Here is a 17,744-nt window from a genome sequence, read left to right on the forward strand (position 1 = left end):
TTGAGATTTTGACTTATTAAAAAAAGCTGCCTGTTACAATCTGTATTATGTAGCTTTGTCCTGCATAATCTTAAACCAATTGTCTTGGCTAGGGACTCTGGGAGTCTCTCAGACATGTTCTTAGGATGCGTCTTGTCTGAAATTTTGTGTCTACTTTTTAGTTAAAGGAGTTTGTGTTCTTTCTTTTCTTTTTTGAGACGGAGTTTCGCTCTTGTCACCCAGGCTGGAGTGCAATGGCGCGATCTCGGCTCACCGCAACCTCCGCCTCCTGGGTTCAGGCAATTCTCCTGCCTCAGCCTCCTGAGTAGCTGGGATTACAGGCACGCGCCACCGTGCCCAGCTAATTTTTTGTATTTTTAGTAGAGACGGGGTTTCACCGTGTTGACCAGGATGGTCTCGATCTCTTGACCTCGTGATCCACCTGCCTCGGCCTCCCAAAGTGGTGGGATTACAGGCTTGAGCCACCGCGCCCGGCCCTTGTGTTTTTTCTTAAGTCAGTAATCACTTGCTACATATGTTCCCTGTCTGTGGTACTGCATTCTCTCTGCTGCTGTAATGTTTACCTTTGGTCTCAGCAGACTCAAACTGTCATTCCAAAGTTTACCACCATTTCTTTCAGCACTTTATGACATGCTAAACAGAAACCAGTGTCACACTGGAAGGACCCCTAGAGGCTAGAAATAAAGATGCATGTGCCAGTATTTTTCTTGCCTTTTAAAATAGAAAGCAGGAGTTGGCCATTGACTTCTAAAGGCACTAGGTTTTATTGGAGAGCAGAAAGAGTTGTTTTGAGTAGATATAACACAGTTTTCTTTTCCTTCTATGTGGCTCTGCATTGTTCTCACCTGGGGCACTGCACACACTTAACTCACTTACAAATTTTCCACAAATGTATTTTGGTCAGTATGATTTTGTTACATTTATATGTCTGTGAAGGAATTAGGGCCTGTGGGATATTGTTATGCCATCTTGCTTATGTAGTTTGTATAATTTTATGGGTTAAATTTGTTAAGCATATTCATCTGAGTCTGGTAAGTGAAACTTATTTTTACTTTTTCCAGTTATATGGTCTCATTTTGCCCAAGACCTTTGGCCAGAGGAGGGCATAAAAGATTCCTTCCAAAAAGGGATACTGAGAACATATGGAAAATATGGACATGAGAGTTTACAGCTAAGAAAAGACTGTAAACATGTGGATGCATGTAAGGTGTACAAAGGAGGTTATAACCAATGTATGATGACTACTGAGAGCAAAATATTTCAGTGTGATAAATTTGTGAAAGTCTTTCATAAATTTTCCAATTTAAATAGAAGAAAGATAAGACATACTAGAAAGAAACCTTTCAAATGTAAAAACCATGGCAAATCATTTTGCATGCTTTCACAACGAACTCAACATAAGCAAATTCATACTAGAGAGTATTCTTACAAATGTGAAGAATGTGGTAAGGCCTTTAACTGGTCCTCAACACTTACTAAACATAAGATAATTCATACTGGAGAAAAACCCTACAAATGTGAAGAATGTGGCAAAGCTTTTAACCGGTCCTCAAATCTTACTAAACATAAAATAATTCATACTGGAGAGAAACCCTACAAATGTGAAGAATGTGGCAAAGCTTTTAACCGGTCCTCAACCCTTACTAAACATAAAAGAATTCATACAGAAGAAAAACCCTACAAATGTGAAGAATGTGGCAAGGCCTTTAACCAGTTCTCGATTCTTACTAAACATAAAAGAATTCATATGGAAGATAAACCCTACAAATGTGAAGAATGTGGCAAAGCCTTTAGAGTATTTTCAATTCTTAAAAAACATAAGATAATTCATACTGGAGAAAAACCCTACAAATGTGAAGAATGTGGCAAAGCCTTTAACCAGTTCTCAAACCTTACTAAACATAAGATAATTCATACTGGAGAGAAACCCTACAAATGTGATGAATGTGGCAAAGCCTTTAACCAGTCCTCAACCCTTACTAAACATAAAAGAATTCATACTGGAGAAAAACCCTATAAATGTGAAGAATGTGGCAAAGCTTTTAAACAATCCTCAACCCTTACTGAACATAAGATAATTCATACTGGAAAGAAACCCTACAAATGTGAAGAATGTGGCAGGGCCTTTAGCTGGTCCTCAGCTTTTACTAAACATAAGAGAAATCATATGGAAGATAAACCATACAAATGTGAAGAATGTGGCAAAGCCTTTAGTGTATTCTCAACCCTTACTAAACATAAAATAATTCATACTAGAGAGAAACCCCACAAATGTAAAGAATGTGGCAAAGCCTTTAACCAGTCCTCAGTTTTTACTAAACATAAAATAATTCATACTGAAGGGAAATCCTACAAATGTGAAGGATGTTGTAATTCTTTTAACCAGTCCTCAAACATTAGTACACATAAGATAATTTATACTGGAGAGAAACCCTACAAATATGAACAATGTGACAGAGCCTTTAACAACTTCTCAACTCTTATTACACATCAGATAATTTATACTGGAGAGAAACCCTACAAACATGAAGAATGTGGTGGAGCCTTTAACAAATCCTCAAATTATACTCAAGAGAAACTACAAACCTGATAGATGTGACAGTGATTTTGACTACACCTTAAACTTTTCTATATGTAAACCATACTGATGAGAAACCCTAGAAATGTGAGGAATGTGACAAAACCTTTAAATGGTTGTTACTCTTGATTGTAGGTAAGATAATTTATATTGGAGAAAAATCCTACAAGTGTGAAGAATGTGGCAAACTTTTAACCAATGCTGACACCTTATTGCACAGGAAAGCACTTATACTTGAGAAAAAACTATATAAATAATGTGGAAAAGCCATTTATATCTGCTCACATCTTATTCAACATCAGAGAGTTCATACTCAATAAAATATAATTACTTTCAAAAGATTCAAAAAATATAGGCCTTCAACATGAAGAAGAGTATTCTTAAGACAAACATTACAACCGTAGGGGGTTGTAGTAGTTTCACTTTTATGATAGGTCTTATTGTACACATGTTGTACTAGAAGAAAACCCTAAAGCAGTTGCTCAAACTTTGTTCAGCATCAGGGAATTTATATTGGAAAAAACCCTGCAAATGTAATAAATATGAATTTTTTTTTTCCCCAAAGCTACAGCTTGGAAAACAGAGTTCATACTAAATTATATTTTTGCAGATGCAGTAAATTTGATAAATATTTAATCTAAAGTCTATGTAAATAGAGAATTCATAATAGAAATAAGGCATAAAGCATTGACACTTCAGATATTACACTAGAGTGTTGAGTAGGAAATAATCCACAACTAAAATTTTAGATAAGTTATTTTTGTATGACTTTAAAAGACAAAGATTGTTTGGAGATTTATAATTACTTTCAAAGTATCCTTTTTCTTGAAGAAAATTACAGATTTTTTGAAATGCAATTATGTAATTTAACTCTCAAATTTATGTTTTTTTTCATTCCTGTTGTATTCTCATGTGAAAGCAAGTGATCAGTTGTTGCTGCATCAGAGATAAGAGATTCTTTTTTATAAGTGGGCATTATCTATGACCCTTTTTATGGAAGAGTGAGAAAATTATTAGATGCATGAGGAAAATCTAGAGATGCTCTTTGTGGTTAACTTAGAATCTTAAGTGCTGCTTGAGGTAGTTGTTCGGCCTGATATTCTTTTGCATTATAATGAGAAATTTTAAAATTTTAATTAAAATTAGTACTGTATCATTTTGTTGATTGTGCTTTTATGTAATGCAGTACTTTAAAAATTTAGATTATGTGTGAACTTAATTTTTTAATTAAACATTATTTTTAACATGTTAAGACTTGTGTCTTAATTCAGTTATATGTTGTTATGCCACTAACTTGAACCTATTCCACCTTACTCAAGGGTGTGGGGTGAAAAATGGTAACAATATATTATATGGTAACATAGTGGACTTAAATCTCTAGTAATCTTTTCCAGTGGCTTAAACTGCAAATACATTAAATAATATTGTTTCCATAGATTAAATTATCTTTTTAAAATTTAAATTTATTTTTTAAATGTTTGTGGGTACATTGTGTATATATTTATGCCATTATTTGATGCAGGCATACAATATGTAATCATATCATGGTAAATGAGGTATTCATCACCTCTAGCATTCTTGCTATTACAGACAATCCAGTTCTGTGTACACTTTAAGTTGTTTTGAAATGTACAGTTGTCACTACAGGGTCATTTTTATGATCATAATAAAATTGTATAGAAGTACAAATAAAGTCCGTATTTCTGAGTCCTAAATTTTATTTTTAAAATTTTGTCATAAATTTTTCTTAGAACATGTGACCTCTCTTCCTGCAAACACAGATTTGGTTTTGATATACATAAAGATATACCTATGTTGCTCTAAAAGTAAAAGTATAAGAACATTATGTTTGTGTAAGTATGAATTTGTATTTTCAGAAGGAAAATGAGTACAAAAAATTATTTTAATAAGGTGACTAATTTACTAGAAAACTAAAAACCTCAATATGTGTAAAGCAGATTTACACTGTGCTTTGTATTTAATTCATGACTGTAAGATCCTAGGGCTTATGCTTCAGACTCTCCCTTGGTAATTTCTCTGTTTTGCTTGCCTGGTACTCATGCTAGATCCATAATTTTTTTTGTTGTTTCCTATAACTGTTCTGTTTCATAGTTTTTGAAGTACTCATTATGTGTGCTCATCAGAGATTATAATAGTTTATAAAATTTAGTAGTGTACACAATTTTTAGATGTAATTCACAATTAGTGTTTTAATTTGTATTTTTAGTTAGAACTTTACTTGGAGAATCCTATATAAGACTACTTTATTGTTGCTTTCAGTTTTTTTAATTGACATGATATTTTTGTTGAGCCAGTTTGTTCAAGTATATACTAGGGAGGCTTCATAAGTCAGGATGATTTTTTTAATATATAAATACAGCAAGCAAACATGACAGTGCTTGCTGTATCACAGGTGCTTAATGATAATCTGTAAGTATTCCTCCTGGAGTTTGTAACTTCAAGTCAAAGAATATATCGGTGGTGAAGAAATAATATTGGCTCTTCATGTGGAGAGGACATTTTTTCCAGCATACAAAGCTGACTTGCTGAATTTAAAGAGAAATTTTGCTTTTACTTCCTAATTATCTTCAGTTTTGCCTTTTTATGTGTATTCGAACTATGTATGCCTCACAGCTCTTCTGTTTTGTGTATCCTATGTAAAAATAAAAGCAAAAAATTACGATTATCACAATAAATGCAGAAAAGACATCCAAGATAATTCAGTCTTCATAAAAATATTCTGAACAAGGCATTGAAGAAACATGTCAAAATAATAATAGGACAAATTCTCAGCATACTGAACAGGCAAAAGCTAAATGCATTCTCCATGATATTACAGGAGTTATTAAGAAATTGTGTTTAAGAAATTATGTACCTGGAAGCCAGGTACATTGAATATGGCATCTCCCACCCTCTTCCTTCCAGTTATCACGTGCTGGTGTCATGGTAGTCTTCAGGTAAAACCACGTGTACAAGTATGGCTGCTGTAAAGTGGAGACCTTATTTGCATAATAAAGACTAAGGTGGCTGTGTAAATGACACATCTGGTCAAACCAATCCCCTGGGTCCTATGCAAATTAATCACAGCCCCCTCAAGCCTCTGTACAAAATTGATTGCATTCCTTCACAAAGTGAGAACCTCTCAGATGACCTGCATTCTCAGCGTGAGGAAGCCTTCTTTTCTCTCTCTCTCTCTTTTTTGTCCAAACTTTCTGCTCCTAAACCCACTCCTTGTGTGTGTCCATGTCCTGATTCTTTCTCGACCGTGCCAAAGAACCAGGGTATATATCCCAGACAAGCCATTTCAGTAATTAGAAATGACATGAATATCCATTTTAAACACTTCTATTTAACATAGTTCTGCAAGTCCTAGCCAGAGCAGTGTAACAGGATAGATAAAAGATATCCAAATAGAACAAGAGGAAGTCAGACTATCTTCAGTGATTACATAATTTGCCTAGGACATTTTAAAGATTTCACCAAAACATATAGCCTAAAAAATGACTTCAGTAAAGTCTGAATACAAGATCAACATGCACAAATGAGTAGTATTGCTATACACCAATAACATTCAAGCTGAGAACGAAATCAGGAACAGTTCTATTTACAGTAGCCACAAAGAAACAATAATATACCTAGGAATATATTAAGGAGGTAAAATATCTCTACAAGAACAACTACAAAGCACTGCTGAAGAAATCATGCAACACAAATAAATGGAAAAGTATTTCATGCTCATTAATTTGAAGAATCAATTAAAATATTCATGCTGCCCAAAGCAACCTACAGATTATGTATTATTTCTAGGAAATTATCAATGCCTTTTTTTTTTTTTTTTTTTTTTTTGAGATAGACGCTTGCCCTGTCACCCAGATTTGAGTGCAGTGGTGTGATCTTGGCTTGCTCACTGCAACCTCTGCCTCCCAGTTTCAAGCAACTCTGCTGTCTCAGCCTTTAGAGTAGCTGGGTCTGCAGGCACACACCATTACACCTGGTTAAATTTTTGTATTTTTAGTACAGATGGGGTTTCACCATGTTGGTTAGGGCCTGGTCTTGAACTCCTGATCGTAAATGATCCGCCTATTTCAGCCTCCAAAAGCACTGGGATTACATGCGTGTCCCACAGTGCTCAGCCTTCAATGCCATTTTTTATGGCTTTACAAGAAGTAAACTATTCTAAAATTAATTTGGAAGAATAAAAGAGCTCAAATAGCCACAGCAAGTTTAAACAAAAACAGTAATCCTGGAGGCTTCACATGACCTGACTTCAAACTGCACTACAAGCTACAGTAACCAATATAGCTTGGTTCTGGTACAAAAATATACATATAGACCAATAAAATAGAGAGCTTGGAAAAAAAGCTGCACTTCTACAGTCAACTTGTTTGTGATAAAGTCAACAGAAACCAAGGGGCCAGTTGCCATGGCTCATGCCTGTAATCCTAGCACTTTAGGGGGCTGAGGCGCGTGGATCATCTGAGGTCAAGAGTTCGCTACCAGTCTGGCCAACACGATGAAACCCTTTCTCTACTAAAAACAAAAAAGTTAGCTAAGTGTCAAAAAAAAAAAAAAAAAAAAAAAAAAAAACCAAAAACCAAAACAAAACAAAACAGAAAAAAAACACCAAAACTAATTGGCCAGAGGAACTTGAGAAGGTGGGAATTTCTCCCAGGATAAACTCCCCTGCTCCACCCACAGAGAATTTCCGGCTCTCTGGAATTCCCTCCCACATGGTGGGAGCTCCCTTTCCCCTTTGGGATTTCCCCTCTGGAATCCCCTTCTACACTCTTTGTGAAAGTTTTTCTCTTCTCTTTTTCTTCTCTTTACCTAAATAAAATCACCTGTCTGCAGTAAAATAATAATAAGCTAGCCTAAGTGCCAGGTTAGCTACAGTAAAATAGAAGAGCAGGTAAATATTAAAGATTCTATACTTCAATCTCTGGCTCCCAGCTAGCATCTAGGGAGCCTCTCATAGCTAGGGGAACTTGCCACACTGAAGGTAGAGAAACAAACCTGGCTGGATTTGCCACCTATTAATCATAGAGCCCTAGGGCTTTGAGCAAATTTATATGTTACCCAGGTAGTGGTTACAGTGGGCCTTGGGTGAGATCCCAGTTCTGTGCCTACTTCAGGTGTGAACCAGTACAGTCCCAGTGGTGGTGGCCACAGGGTGCTTATTTTACCCCAATCCCAGCCCCACATGCCTCAGCACAGAAAGAGAGACTCTGCTGGTTTGAGAGAAGAGAAGACAACAAGAGTCTCTACTTGACAAATCAAGATAACTTTTCTTGATTTTAATCCAAGACCACCAAGGCAACACCTCTTTTTGCTTGCATAAGCTACTATGATTGGGTTTGGGGCTCATCTCTTTGAATGCTTGAAAGTTTTCCCAAAAATAATGGGCACAAACAAGTCCAGGCTGTGAATAAAGACTGAACTCTTCAATGCCCAGATGCAGATGAATATTTACAAATATCAAGACCATCCAGGAAAACAGGACCTCAGGAAACAAGCTAAATAAGGCACCAGGGACATGTCCTGGAATAAAAGAGATATGTGACCTTTTATACAGGAAATTGAAAATAGTGGCTTGAGGTAATTCAAAGAAAGGCAATCTAACACAAAGAAGAAATTGAAAATTCTATCAGATAAATTTAACAATGAGATTGAAATAAAAAATAACATTCCGATGTAATGCAATTGCCATACTGAAGAATGCATCAAAATTACTTAAAAGAGTTGTTCAAGGAGAAGATAGGTTTAGTGAACTTGAAGTCAGACTATTTGAAAATACCAAGTCAGAGGAGACAGAATGAAAAATAAAGTATGCCTACAGAATCTGAAAAATAACCTCAAAACAGCAAATCTAAGAGTTACTGGCCTTAAGGAGGTAGAGAAAGAGATAAGAGTTAAACATTTAAATAAATAATACTAAATAATATTAAACAATTCTGCAACGTTCGATATCAACATTTGAGTACAAGAAGGTTACAGAACACCAAGCAGATTTAACCCCAAATAGACCACCTTAATGCACTTAACTGAACTCCTAAAGGTTAAGGATAAAGAAATGATTCTAAAAGCAGTGAGAGAAGAGAAACAAATAACATTCAGTGAAACTCCAGTACATGTGAGAGCACATTTTTCAGTGGAAAATGTACAAGCTGAGAGAGTGGCATGACGTATTTAAAGAGCTGAAGGGGGAAAAAAGATTTCTACTTTAGAATAATATATCTGGCAAAAATGTCCTTTAAACTTGAAGGAGAAATAAGAACTTTTCCAGACAAAAACTGAGGAATCTCATTAACACCAGATCTGTCCTGTAAGAAATGCTAAAGGGAGTTCTTACCTGAAAGAAAAAAAAATGTTAGCGAGCAATAAAAAATCATCTGAAGGTACAAAACTCACTAATAATAGCACACAGAAAAACGGAATATTATAACGTGGTAATTATGGTGTGTAAAAATCTCAAATAGAGTAAATAAACCAATAAAAAATCTTTCCGCCGGGCGCGGTGGGTCAAGCCTGTAATCCCAGCACTTTGGGAGGCTGAGGCGGGTGGATCACGAGGTCAAGAGATCGAGACCATCCTGGTCAACATGGTGAAACCCCGTCTCTACTAAAAATACAAAAAATTAGCTGGGCATGGTGGCGCGTGCCTATAATCCCAGCTACTCAGGAGGCTGAGGCAGGAGAATTGCCTGAACCCAGGAGGCGGAGGTTGCGGTGAGCTGAGATCGCGCCATTGCACTCCAGCCTGGGTAACAAGAGTGGAACTCCGTCTCAAAAAAAAAAAAAAAAAAAAAAAAGTCTCTCCAAGACATCGTAAAATAGGGAATAAAGAGAAACAACAAAACTTTTAAAAGAACAAACCGTTTAAAAGAATGGCAATGAAGTTAAAGTGTAGAGTTATTATTGTTTTCCTTGTTTCTTTGTTTATGCAATCAGTGTTAAATTGTCCACAATTTAAAATGATGTTATAAGATATTATTTTCAAGCTTCATGATAATTTTAAATTAAAAAGTGTACCACAGATGTACAAAAAAATAGAAAGCAAGAAATTAGATTATATTACAAGAGAAATCACCTTCACTAAAAGGAAGACAGGCAGAAAGGAAAGAAGGAAGAGGACAAAAATCAATCAGAAAACAAATCACAAAGTGGCAGGAGTAAGTGCTTACTTGTCCATAATTACACTGAATGTAAATGAACTAAATACTCCAGTCAAAAGATAAATAGTGGATAAATGGATGGAGAAGAAAGACAATAATCTACAAATAACCTTCCAAAAATACTTTACCTATAAAGATACATTTAGACTTAAACTAAAAGGATGGAAAACTGTATTCCATGCCAGTAGAAACCAAGAAAGAGCAGAAATCGCTATACTTATGCCAGACAAAATTAGATTTCAACAAAAGACTCTAGGAAGAGGTAAAGAAGGTCATCATATAATAATAAAAATATCAATTCAATAAAATATAATAATTGGAAATATATATGCACCCAACACTAAATCACCTGGATCAATGAAGCAAATATAAGAGCTAAAGAAAGAGACGTCAATACAACAATGGCTGGACACTTCAGCACCCCAGTTTAGTCATTGGATAGACCTTCCAGACAGAAAATCAACAAAGAAACGTCAGACTTAATCTCCACTGTAGAACAAATTAACCTAATAGTTATTTACAGAAAATTTTATCCAGTCACTGCAGAATACACATTCTTCTCCTCAACATGTGGGTTATTCGCAAGATAGAACATATTTTAGGTAACAAAATGAGTTTACAAACATTCAAAACACTGAAGTAATGTCAAGCATTTTCTCTACTGCAATGGAATAAAACTAGAAATCAATTTAAAAAAGAAATTAAGGAAACTATACAAACACATGGACATTAAACAATATGCCTTTGAATAATCAATAGGTTAATAGAAAAGAAAAAAATAGAAAAATTTTTTGAAACAAATGATAATGGAAACATAGCATAGAAAAACCCGTGGACTATAGTAAATAAGGTACTATTATAAAAGAAAAATGTATAAATATAAGTACCTACATCAAAAACAGAAAAACTTCAAATAAATAATACATCTCGATTAACTAGAATAAAAGATCAAAGCAACCCCCAAATTAGAAGAAAATAATAAAGATAATAGCATAAAGTTGAAATATGAAAGATTAATGAGACAGAAATTTGAGTTTTTGTAAAGTTAAACAGTTGACATATTTAGACAGGCTAAATAAAAAGCAGAGCAGATAAAAATCAATAAAATAAGAGTCTAGAAAAGAGAGATTTCTGAAGTAATACTTCAGAAAATAAAAGGATCATTAGTGGCTACTATCAACAATTGCATGCCAACAAAGTAGAAAACCTAGAGGAAGTTAATTCTTAGGCACACACAACTTATCAAGATTGAATGAGGAAAAAATCCAAAACCTGAACAGACCAATAACAAGTAACAAAATTAAAGCCTTAATATAAAAGTCTGTAGGACCAGACTGAAAAATAGAGAAGGGAACATTTCCAAACTCATTATTTGAGGCTGGTATTACATGATATTAAAACCAGACAGAGATTAAAAAAGCAAACGATAGGTTCAAGTGATTCTCCTGCCTCAGCCTCCTGAGTAGCTGGAACTACAGGAGTGCACCACCATGTCCAGATAATTTTTCTGTACTTTTAGTAGAGACAGGCTTCACCATGTTGGCCATGATGGTCTCTATCTCTTGACTCTGTGATTTGCCCACCTCAGTCACCCAAAGTGCTGAAGTTGCAGGCATGAGCCACCCTGCCCGGCCAACGTTTAATCTTCTTCTATAATAAAAACCCTTTGAAAACTGGGTATGGAATGAACATACCTCAACATGATGAAAGTCATATATGACAGACACACAGCCAGTATCATACTGAGTGGGGAAAAACTAAAAGCCTTTCCTTTAAAATCTGGAAGATGACAAGAATGTCCACTTTTACCACTGTTATTCAACATAATTCTGAAAGTCTTAGCTGGAGCAATCAGATAAGAGAAAGCAATAAAGGGCATCCCAATTGGAAAAGAAGTCAAATTATCTTTTTTCACTGATGATATAATCTTATATTTGGAAAAATATAAAGACTCCTCTGACAGGGTTTGAATGTGTGTCCTCTCCCAAATATTATATTGAAATGTAATTCTCAATGTTGGAGGTGGGCCTGGTGAAAGGTGATACAACCATTTGGGTAGATTACTCATAAATGACTTAGCACCATCCCATTTTGTACCACCCTCATGATAGCGAGTGAGTTCCTGTAAGATCTGGTTATTTAAAAGTGTGTAACAATTTGCCCCTCTGTTTTTCGCTCCTGCTTTTTGCTCTGTGATGTGCAAGATTTTGCTTCAACTTTTGCCATGATTGTAAACTTCCAGAGGCCTCCCCAGAAGGATATGCCAGTGCTATGTCTTCCGTACAACGGGTAGAATCATGAACCAGTTAAGCCTCCTTTTTAAAAATAAATTACCTAGTCTCAGGTATTTATAGTGATGCAAAAATGGCTTAATACAGAAAATTGGCACTAAAGAGTGGAAAATTGTCATAAGAATACCTGAAAATGTGGAATCAACCTTGTAATTGGGTAAACAGGCAGAGATTGGAAGAGTGTGTAGGACTCAGAAGAAGATAGAAAAATGAGGGAAAGTTGACCTTTTCTAAGTGACTGGTTGAATGGCTGTGACCAAAATGCTGACAGTAATTTGGACAGTGAAGGCTAGGCTGAGGAGGTCTCAGATGAAAATTAGAAACGTATTGAGATAGAAGCAAATGTCATGCATGTTATGTCTTAGCAAAGTGGTTGGGTGAATTGGGTTCATGCCCTAGAGATATATAAACCTTTGAATGATAGTGATAATTTAGGGCTTCTGTTGGAAAAAATGTCTAAGAAACAAAGCATTTGAGATGTGGCCTGGCTGCTTGTAACAACTTATGCTCACATGTTGGAGCAAAAAAACTAAGTTGTAACTTATATTTACAAGGGAAGCTTAGTGTAAAAGCCTGAAAACTGAGCCTAGCCATGTGGCAGAAAAATAACAGAGCTTTATAAGAGAAGAACTCTAGTAGGCTGTGTGGCAACCAGCGTTAGAGATATTTGCATAACTTAAAAAAGACAACATGTGTTGATAGCCAAGACAATGGGAAAGAGGACTTCAAGACATTTTAGAAATCTAAGAGGCAGCCCTCCATCACAGGCTCTGAGGTCTAATGAGCTAGCTTAGGTCAAAGGTTTATCGTTATTGTTAAAACCAATAGCTTCTGCCTTTAGTGAGTATATCTGCACTTCCCAAATTTAATTATAACTCTTTCTCTTTATAGTTACTTGTAAGTAGAGACACTAAGACAGTGCACTCCTGCTCTTGATTTCTGAGGATGCCCAACTCTGTAATGGAGTCATTTCTAATAACCTTGCTTTTTTCACTTTGCTCTCTGACTCACTTCAGATTTTTTTCTGCACAAGACCTAAGAATCCTCCTTTGTGGTCTGTATCAGGAACCTCTTTTCTAGCAACATCTTTCAGCAACACCATGAAGGGGCACCAAGATAAGACTCCTGACTACAAGGAAAACAATCCACACAGAATCAATCAGCTGACATCGGGTAAGTGGGGCATCTTTTAGAGTTGGGAAGCCATTCTGGTGGGTAAGAATGATTATTCACTATCACCTAAGCGAGAGGCCCTACAGTATAATGTTAGGGTGAGAGACTCAGTCCCAAAAGTCAGAGGCCTGGGGATGTCATACTCAGATTGGAGGCCAAGCTCACAGGGTTAGAGGCCCTGGAGTATATTGAGAAGAATGGATTTTGCTAAACAAGATGTTTGCCACTTTCTCTTTTTGAACTGCCTACATTGTGCTCCCTGTCCCTCACCTGAGTGCTCTGCATCTTTTCACCTCTCTGCTCACTGCCTCTGTTTTGTAGCAGTCTGGAGGCTACCACAGGAAGCAGACCTCAAACAGTTTAGCTTTTACTTTCCTCAATGATTTTCGGACTTTTAGCTGACTGCTTGTTTAATTTGCCACTGGTCCAAGTGACACTGGAAAAAAGAGATGTCTTGGAACCTAGTATCTTTGTACCTCGATTATCAGAAAAGATGAGCAATAACCTCTCTATCATTATGATTAGAAGTTGAAATGTATTTAACAACCTCACATGGCAAAAATCAGACATACCTCTTTAGCAACAGCCTCTTTTATGACAACCCCCTGCAAACAATTAGCCTCAAGATGGAAGAACATGAGACTTTTTCTTATCTGTTTTCTCTCATTTCTTAACCAGAGGGTCATCTTTAATGGCTGGTAAAGGATAGCTGGACCCTACTCTCTAAACCCAGCATGTCACTTTTTCCCTGAAAGAGTTTTGTTAGTTTTGTCATAGTAGTGTGAAAATGGACTAATATATTACAATATACAAATTGTACCCTTCCTTTTTTCTCTTGTTTGGTCTGACTCCTTTTTTTTTAGCAGCTTAAGTTGTTTTATAGAAGATAAACTAAATGGAAGGAAATACATTATTAACAGACTTCTCTGATGCTTAGGATAAAAAAGGGAAAATAGGCTTGCATATGTTTGATGGAGGAAAAAACAAAACAGGGACTGGACATAATTGAGTACTCTTTAATGCAAGTGCCTCAATATTAGGATTTTCTTAGCTGGGGCTGAACTTTCTTCTGCAAGTCCAAGCACCCTATGATAACACAGTCATACTCCTTCCAGTTCTGGTGAGGTGTGCAACGTGTTATTAATTCCTTCTAGTTTTCCATGGTTATCTAGTGTCCAGTCATCTTCTTCTTCCTGCCTTTTGAGTCCTATCTTACATACATACCCACTCTCGAAAGACCCAAGCCTCACCAGAACAACGTGCAGTGTGGCCTCTTATCAGCTGGCAAAGCTGAATCTTTGCCCTCTCTGGGAAGTGGCAGATAATGGTGGGGACACTATATATGTACTTTTTCTATGTGTGAATTAGCTGCATGCAAGGAAAAACTTGAACAGTTTTCAGAGGATTCAGGCAAGTTCATAGACAAATAAAAGAGGCTAACCTTGATGTGTAATTTGACCAGGCAAGATGTGGATATATTTATGTCTACCTGCTGCATTGTAGAAAAGCAGTGTATTATGGGAGTGGCTAAAGTACATGCTAATAGGGTGGCAGCCTGCAACCAGGGACATGACATATATCAAGTAGGAGGCACAGCAGTGGCTGACCAGGACCCGAAAAAGAATTAGGACCTAGAAAAGAGAAAGAAATTAGGAAGAAAGTAGGATATATAGAGAAAAAATTATGATCATTTGACTCCTTGAAAGAGAAAACAAATTGTGATAAAGCTTTTCAATTTTTATAAAGTCAGAAAAATTAGGAAAAACATGAAAACCTAGCCTTATTACAAGGGTAGATAATTTAGACTTTGAAGAAATAAACTAACACTGCCCCTGACTACAAGAATGAACAGGCATTGCTAGGAATTCATTTTATAACCCAGTCTGCTTAGATATCTGCAGGAAGTCATGCAAAGCAGGCTTAGGTCTCCAGATTCCCATGATTCAGCTTTTAGCCTTGGCTTTTGCAGTTTTCAGTCACAGACATAGAGCAGAGACAAAATAAAGCAAACCTCCCAAAAGGCACAGCTTCTAGCTACAGTCTTGCACCCTCTACCACTTCAGAGCCAGCTTCTTAACTCCTGGCCCTCACAGAGGAAGTGAGAAGATAAAAGTTCCTATCTGGGTTTCTGGGCCACTGTGCCTTGAGTATAAATCAATTGCCTTCTATAAGAAGATTGGTCGCCACCGAAGGAAATGCGCTGTGCTTTCAAGGGAGCCATTATCAGAGCCCAGCAGACACAAAAGTGGAAAGACCTGATACTTCCTGCCTCCATTCCCATGGGACTATTAGCCGTCGAGAGATGGAGAGCCTCAGGTGACTCTTGAAGTGATAGGTAGGAGATATGGGAGCAGATGACTCTGTCCTGATTTAATGCTGTGGGCTCCTGTCTTATGACGAACAAGCCCCAAAACACTGCTCTTTTTATTTTCTAAGTTGTTCTCCAGATCCTCTGGGTTTCTCATTCAGACAGTTTTTAATACTGTCTGAATACCTGACCTCTTACTGGGTAGAGACTTATTGACTCAGGTGACCAAGCCATGGTGACCTTCATAGATCATAAAGCAGATAAAATGTTACCTTTGTTCCTGACCCCTTGGGGGGAAAAAAAAGTGAAGGATGAGTTGTCATATTTACCACCTGAGGTGTTGTCTCAAGTAAATCCTGAGGTTTGGGCCACAGAGGCTCTGGGAAACACACTAAAGACCATTCAAATCCAAGTTCAGTCTCATGCTCCTCGCCCTAGGAAGACACGATACACTTTGGGGCAGGGCGCATGAGAGGAAATTCATTATTGCCAAATTCTTGCCATATGATTTATTAAGGCTAGGAAAGTCTCCTTAACAATACTCCCATGTTACCAGATCAAAAGCCTAATGGCAAGTACAGATTTGTCAGAAACCTTAGAGCATTAATAAATGCAGTTGTTGCCTCCATACACCCCATTGTCCCCAATCCTTACCCAAGTCTCAGGGGATGCAAGCTGGTTTACATTCTTATATATGAAAGACACATTTTTCTGCATCTCAGTGCATCCAGATTCACCATGTTTGCCTTTGAGGCTGCAGTGAGCCAGCCATGATCGCATCACTGCACTCTAGCCTGGGAGACAGAGTGAGACCCTGTCTCACACACACAATCACACACACACACACACACACACACACACACACACACAGGTTAAATTTGTTGGATTATATATTTAGGGGTTAAGCATCTTTGGTTATAAAATATTTATGGTTGCAGGAACAAGTTAATAACTAAATAAAGACCCCAAACTTACAAAAATATACCAGTACTTTAAGCAAAAAGCATTCTTAATTTAAAAATAAGTTTTACTTTAAAGATAAGAGTACATTCATAAATTATTGTTAAAATCAGTAGTAACATAGAAAAGTAACAATACTAATAGCCTGACACAACTGATCACAGGCCTTTATAAGAGATAACACTGATCCTAATAACCTATAGAAACAAACTTTAAGTAATCCTGTTGGACACCAGCATGGTGAAACCCAGTCACTACTAAAAATACAAAAAAATAGCTTTTCACAGTGGAAGTATTGTAGCCAAAGAATTTATCCGAGGCATGATTATTGCTGATAGAAAAGTTTTCCCAATACCCTGCCATGACGACTGGAAATATAGTCGGCATTGGCAATTTTTGACAGTTTCTACGGGGATTGAATGGGGGAATTATTTTACAGGCGGTGGCTCAAGCCTGTAATCCCAGCACTTTGGGAGGCCGAGGCGGGTGGATCACGAGGTCAAGAGATCGAGACCATCCTGGTCAACATGGTGAAACCCCGTCTCTACTAAATATACAAAAAATTAGCTTGGCATGGTGGCGCGTGCCTGTAATCCCAGCTACTCAGGAGGCTGAGGCAGAATTGCCTGAACCCAGGAGGCGGAGGTTGCGGTGAGCCGAGATCGTGCCATTGCACTCCAGCCTGGGTAACAAGAGCAAAACTCCGTCTCAAAAAAGAAAAAAAATCTGGAGAATATTAATTAATTAATTAATTAATTAATATCAAAATGGAAAAAAAAATTAGCCGGGCATGGTAGTGCACACCTGTAATCCCAGCTACTTGGGAGGTTGAGGCAGGAGAATCCTTAAACTCAAGAAGCAGAGATTTTAGTGAGCCGAGATCATGTCATTGTTACAAGAGTAAAACTCCGTCTCAAAAAAATTTTTTTTCCTTAAAACAGGTGCATTTCTCCTCTCGCTTCCTGAGGACTCCCTGCTCTGGAACTTAGTAATGACTAATAAACTCTCTTAACGTCACTAGACTCTGCAACTCTCCACAAATTCCATTTCACGTGAGATCCAAAAACCCATTGTTGGGGTCTGGGACAAGACCCCTTTTCTGGCGACAAAACTATATTAATTCTTTTCTTTCCTTTTTTTTTTTTTTTTTTTTGAGACGGAGTTTCGCTCTTGTTGCCCAGGCTGGAGTGCAATGGCGCGATCTCAGCTCACCGCAACCTCCGCCTCCCGGGCTCAGGCAATTCTCCTGCCTCAGCCTCCTA

At 37.0% G+C, this 17,744-nt stretch overlaps 1 protein-coding gene and 1 non-coding gene across 3 annotated transcripts in view; both read left to right on the forward strand.

The window, feature by feature from the left end:
- LOC101053214 (uncharacterized) overlaps window positions 1-7,206 on the forward strand; it is a 28,427-nt gene extending 21,221 nt beyond the window's left edge. Inside the window, exons 4-5 of one of the 2 annotated variants that reach the window (XM_074390392.1) lie at window positions 1,062-2,521; window positions 2,662-7,206. In XM_074390392.1, coding sequence (XP_074246493.1) covers window positions 1,062-2,521; window positions 2,662-2,835 — 1,634 coding nt within the window. In that variant the 3' untranslated portion in view covers window positions 2,836-7,206. Of the gene's footprint in view, window positions 1-1,061 lie in introns of both variants that reach the window. The other variant, XM_039460727.2, reaches the window with a different exon arrangement.
- A 9,551-nt stretch (window positions 7,207-16,757) lies between these two features.
- On the forward strand, window positions 16,758-16,897 carry LOC120360469 (U4 spliceosomal RNA). The gene has a single exon (XR_005576959.1). It is a non-coding gene; the product is annotated as a U4 spliceosomal RNA (small nuclear RNA).
- The last annotated feature ends 847 nt before the right edge of the window (window positions 16,898-17,744 follow it).

This window comes from Saimiri boliviensis, chromosome 20, assembly GCF_048565385.1.
Source record: "Saimiri boliviensis isolate mSaiBol1 chromosome 20, mSaiBol1.pri, whole genome shotgun sequence".
Taxonomy (NCBI): Eukaryota; Metazoa; Chordata; class Mammalia; order Primates; family Cebidae; genus Saimiri; species Saimiri boliviensis.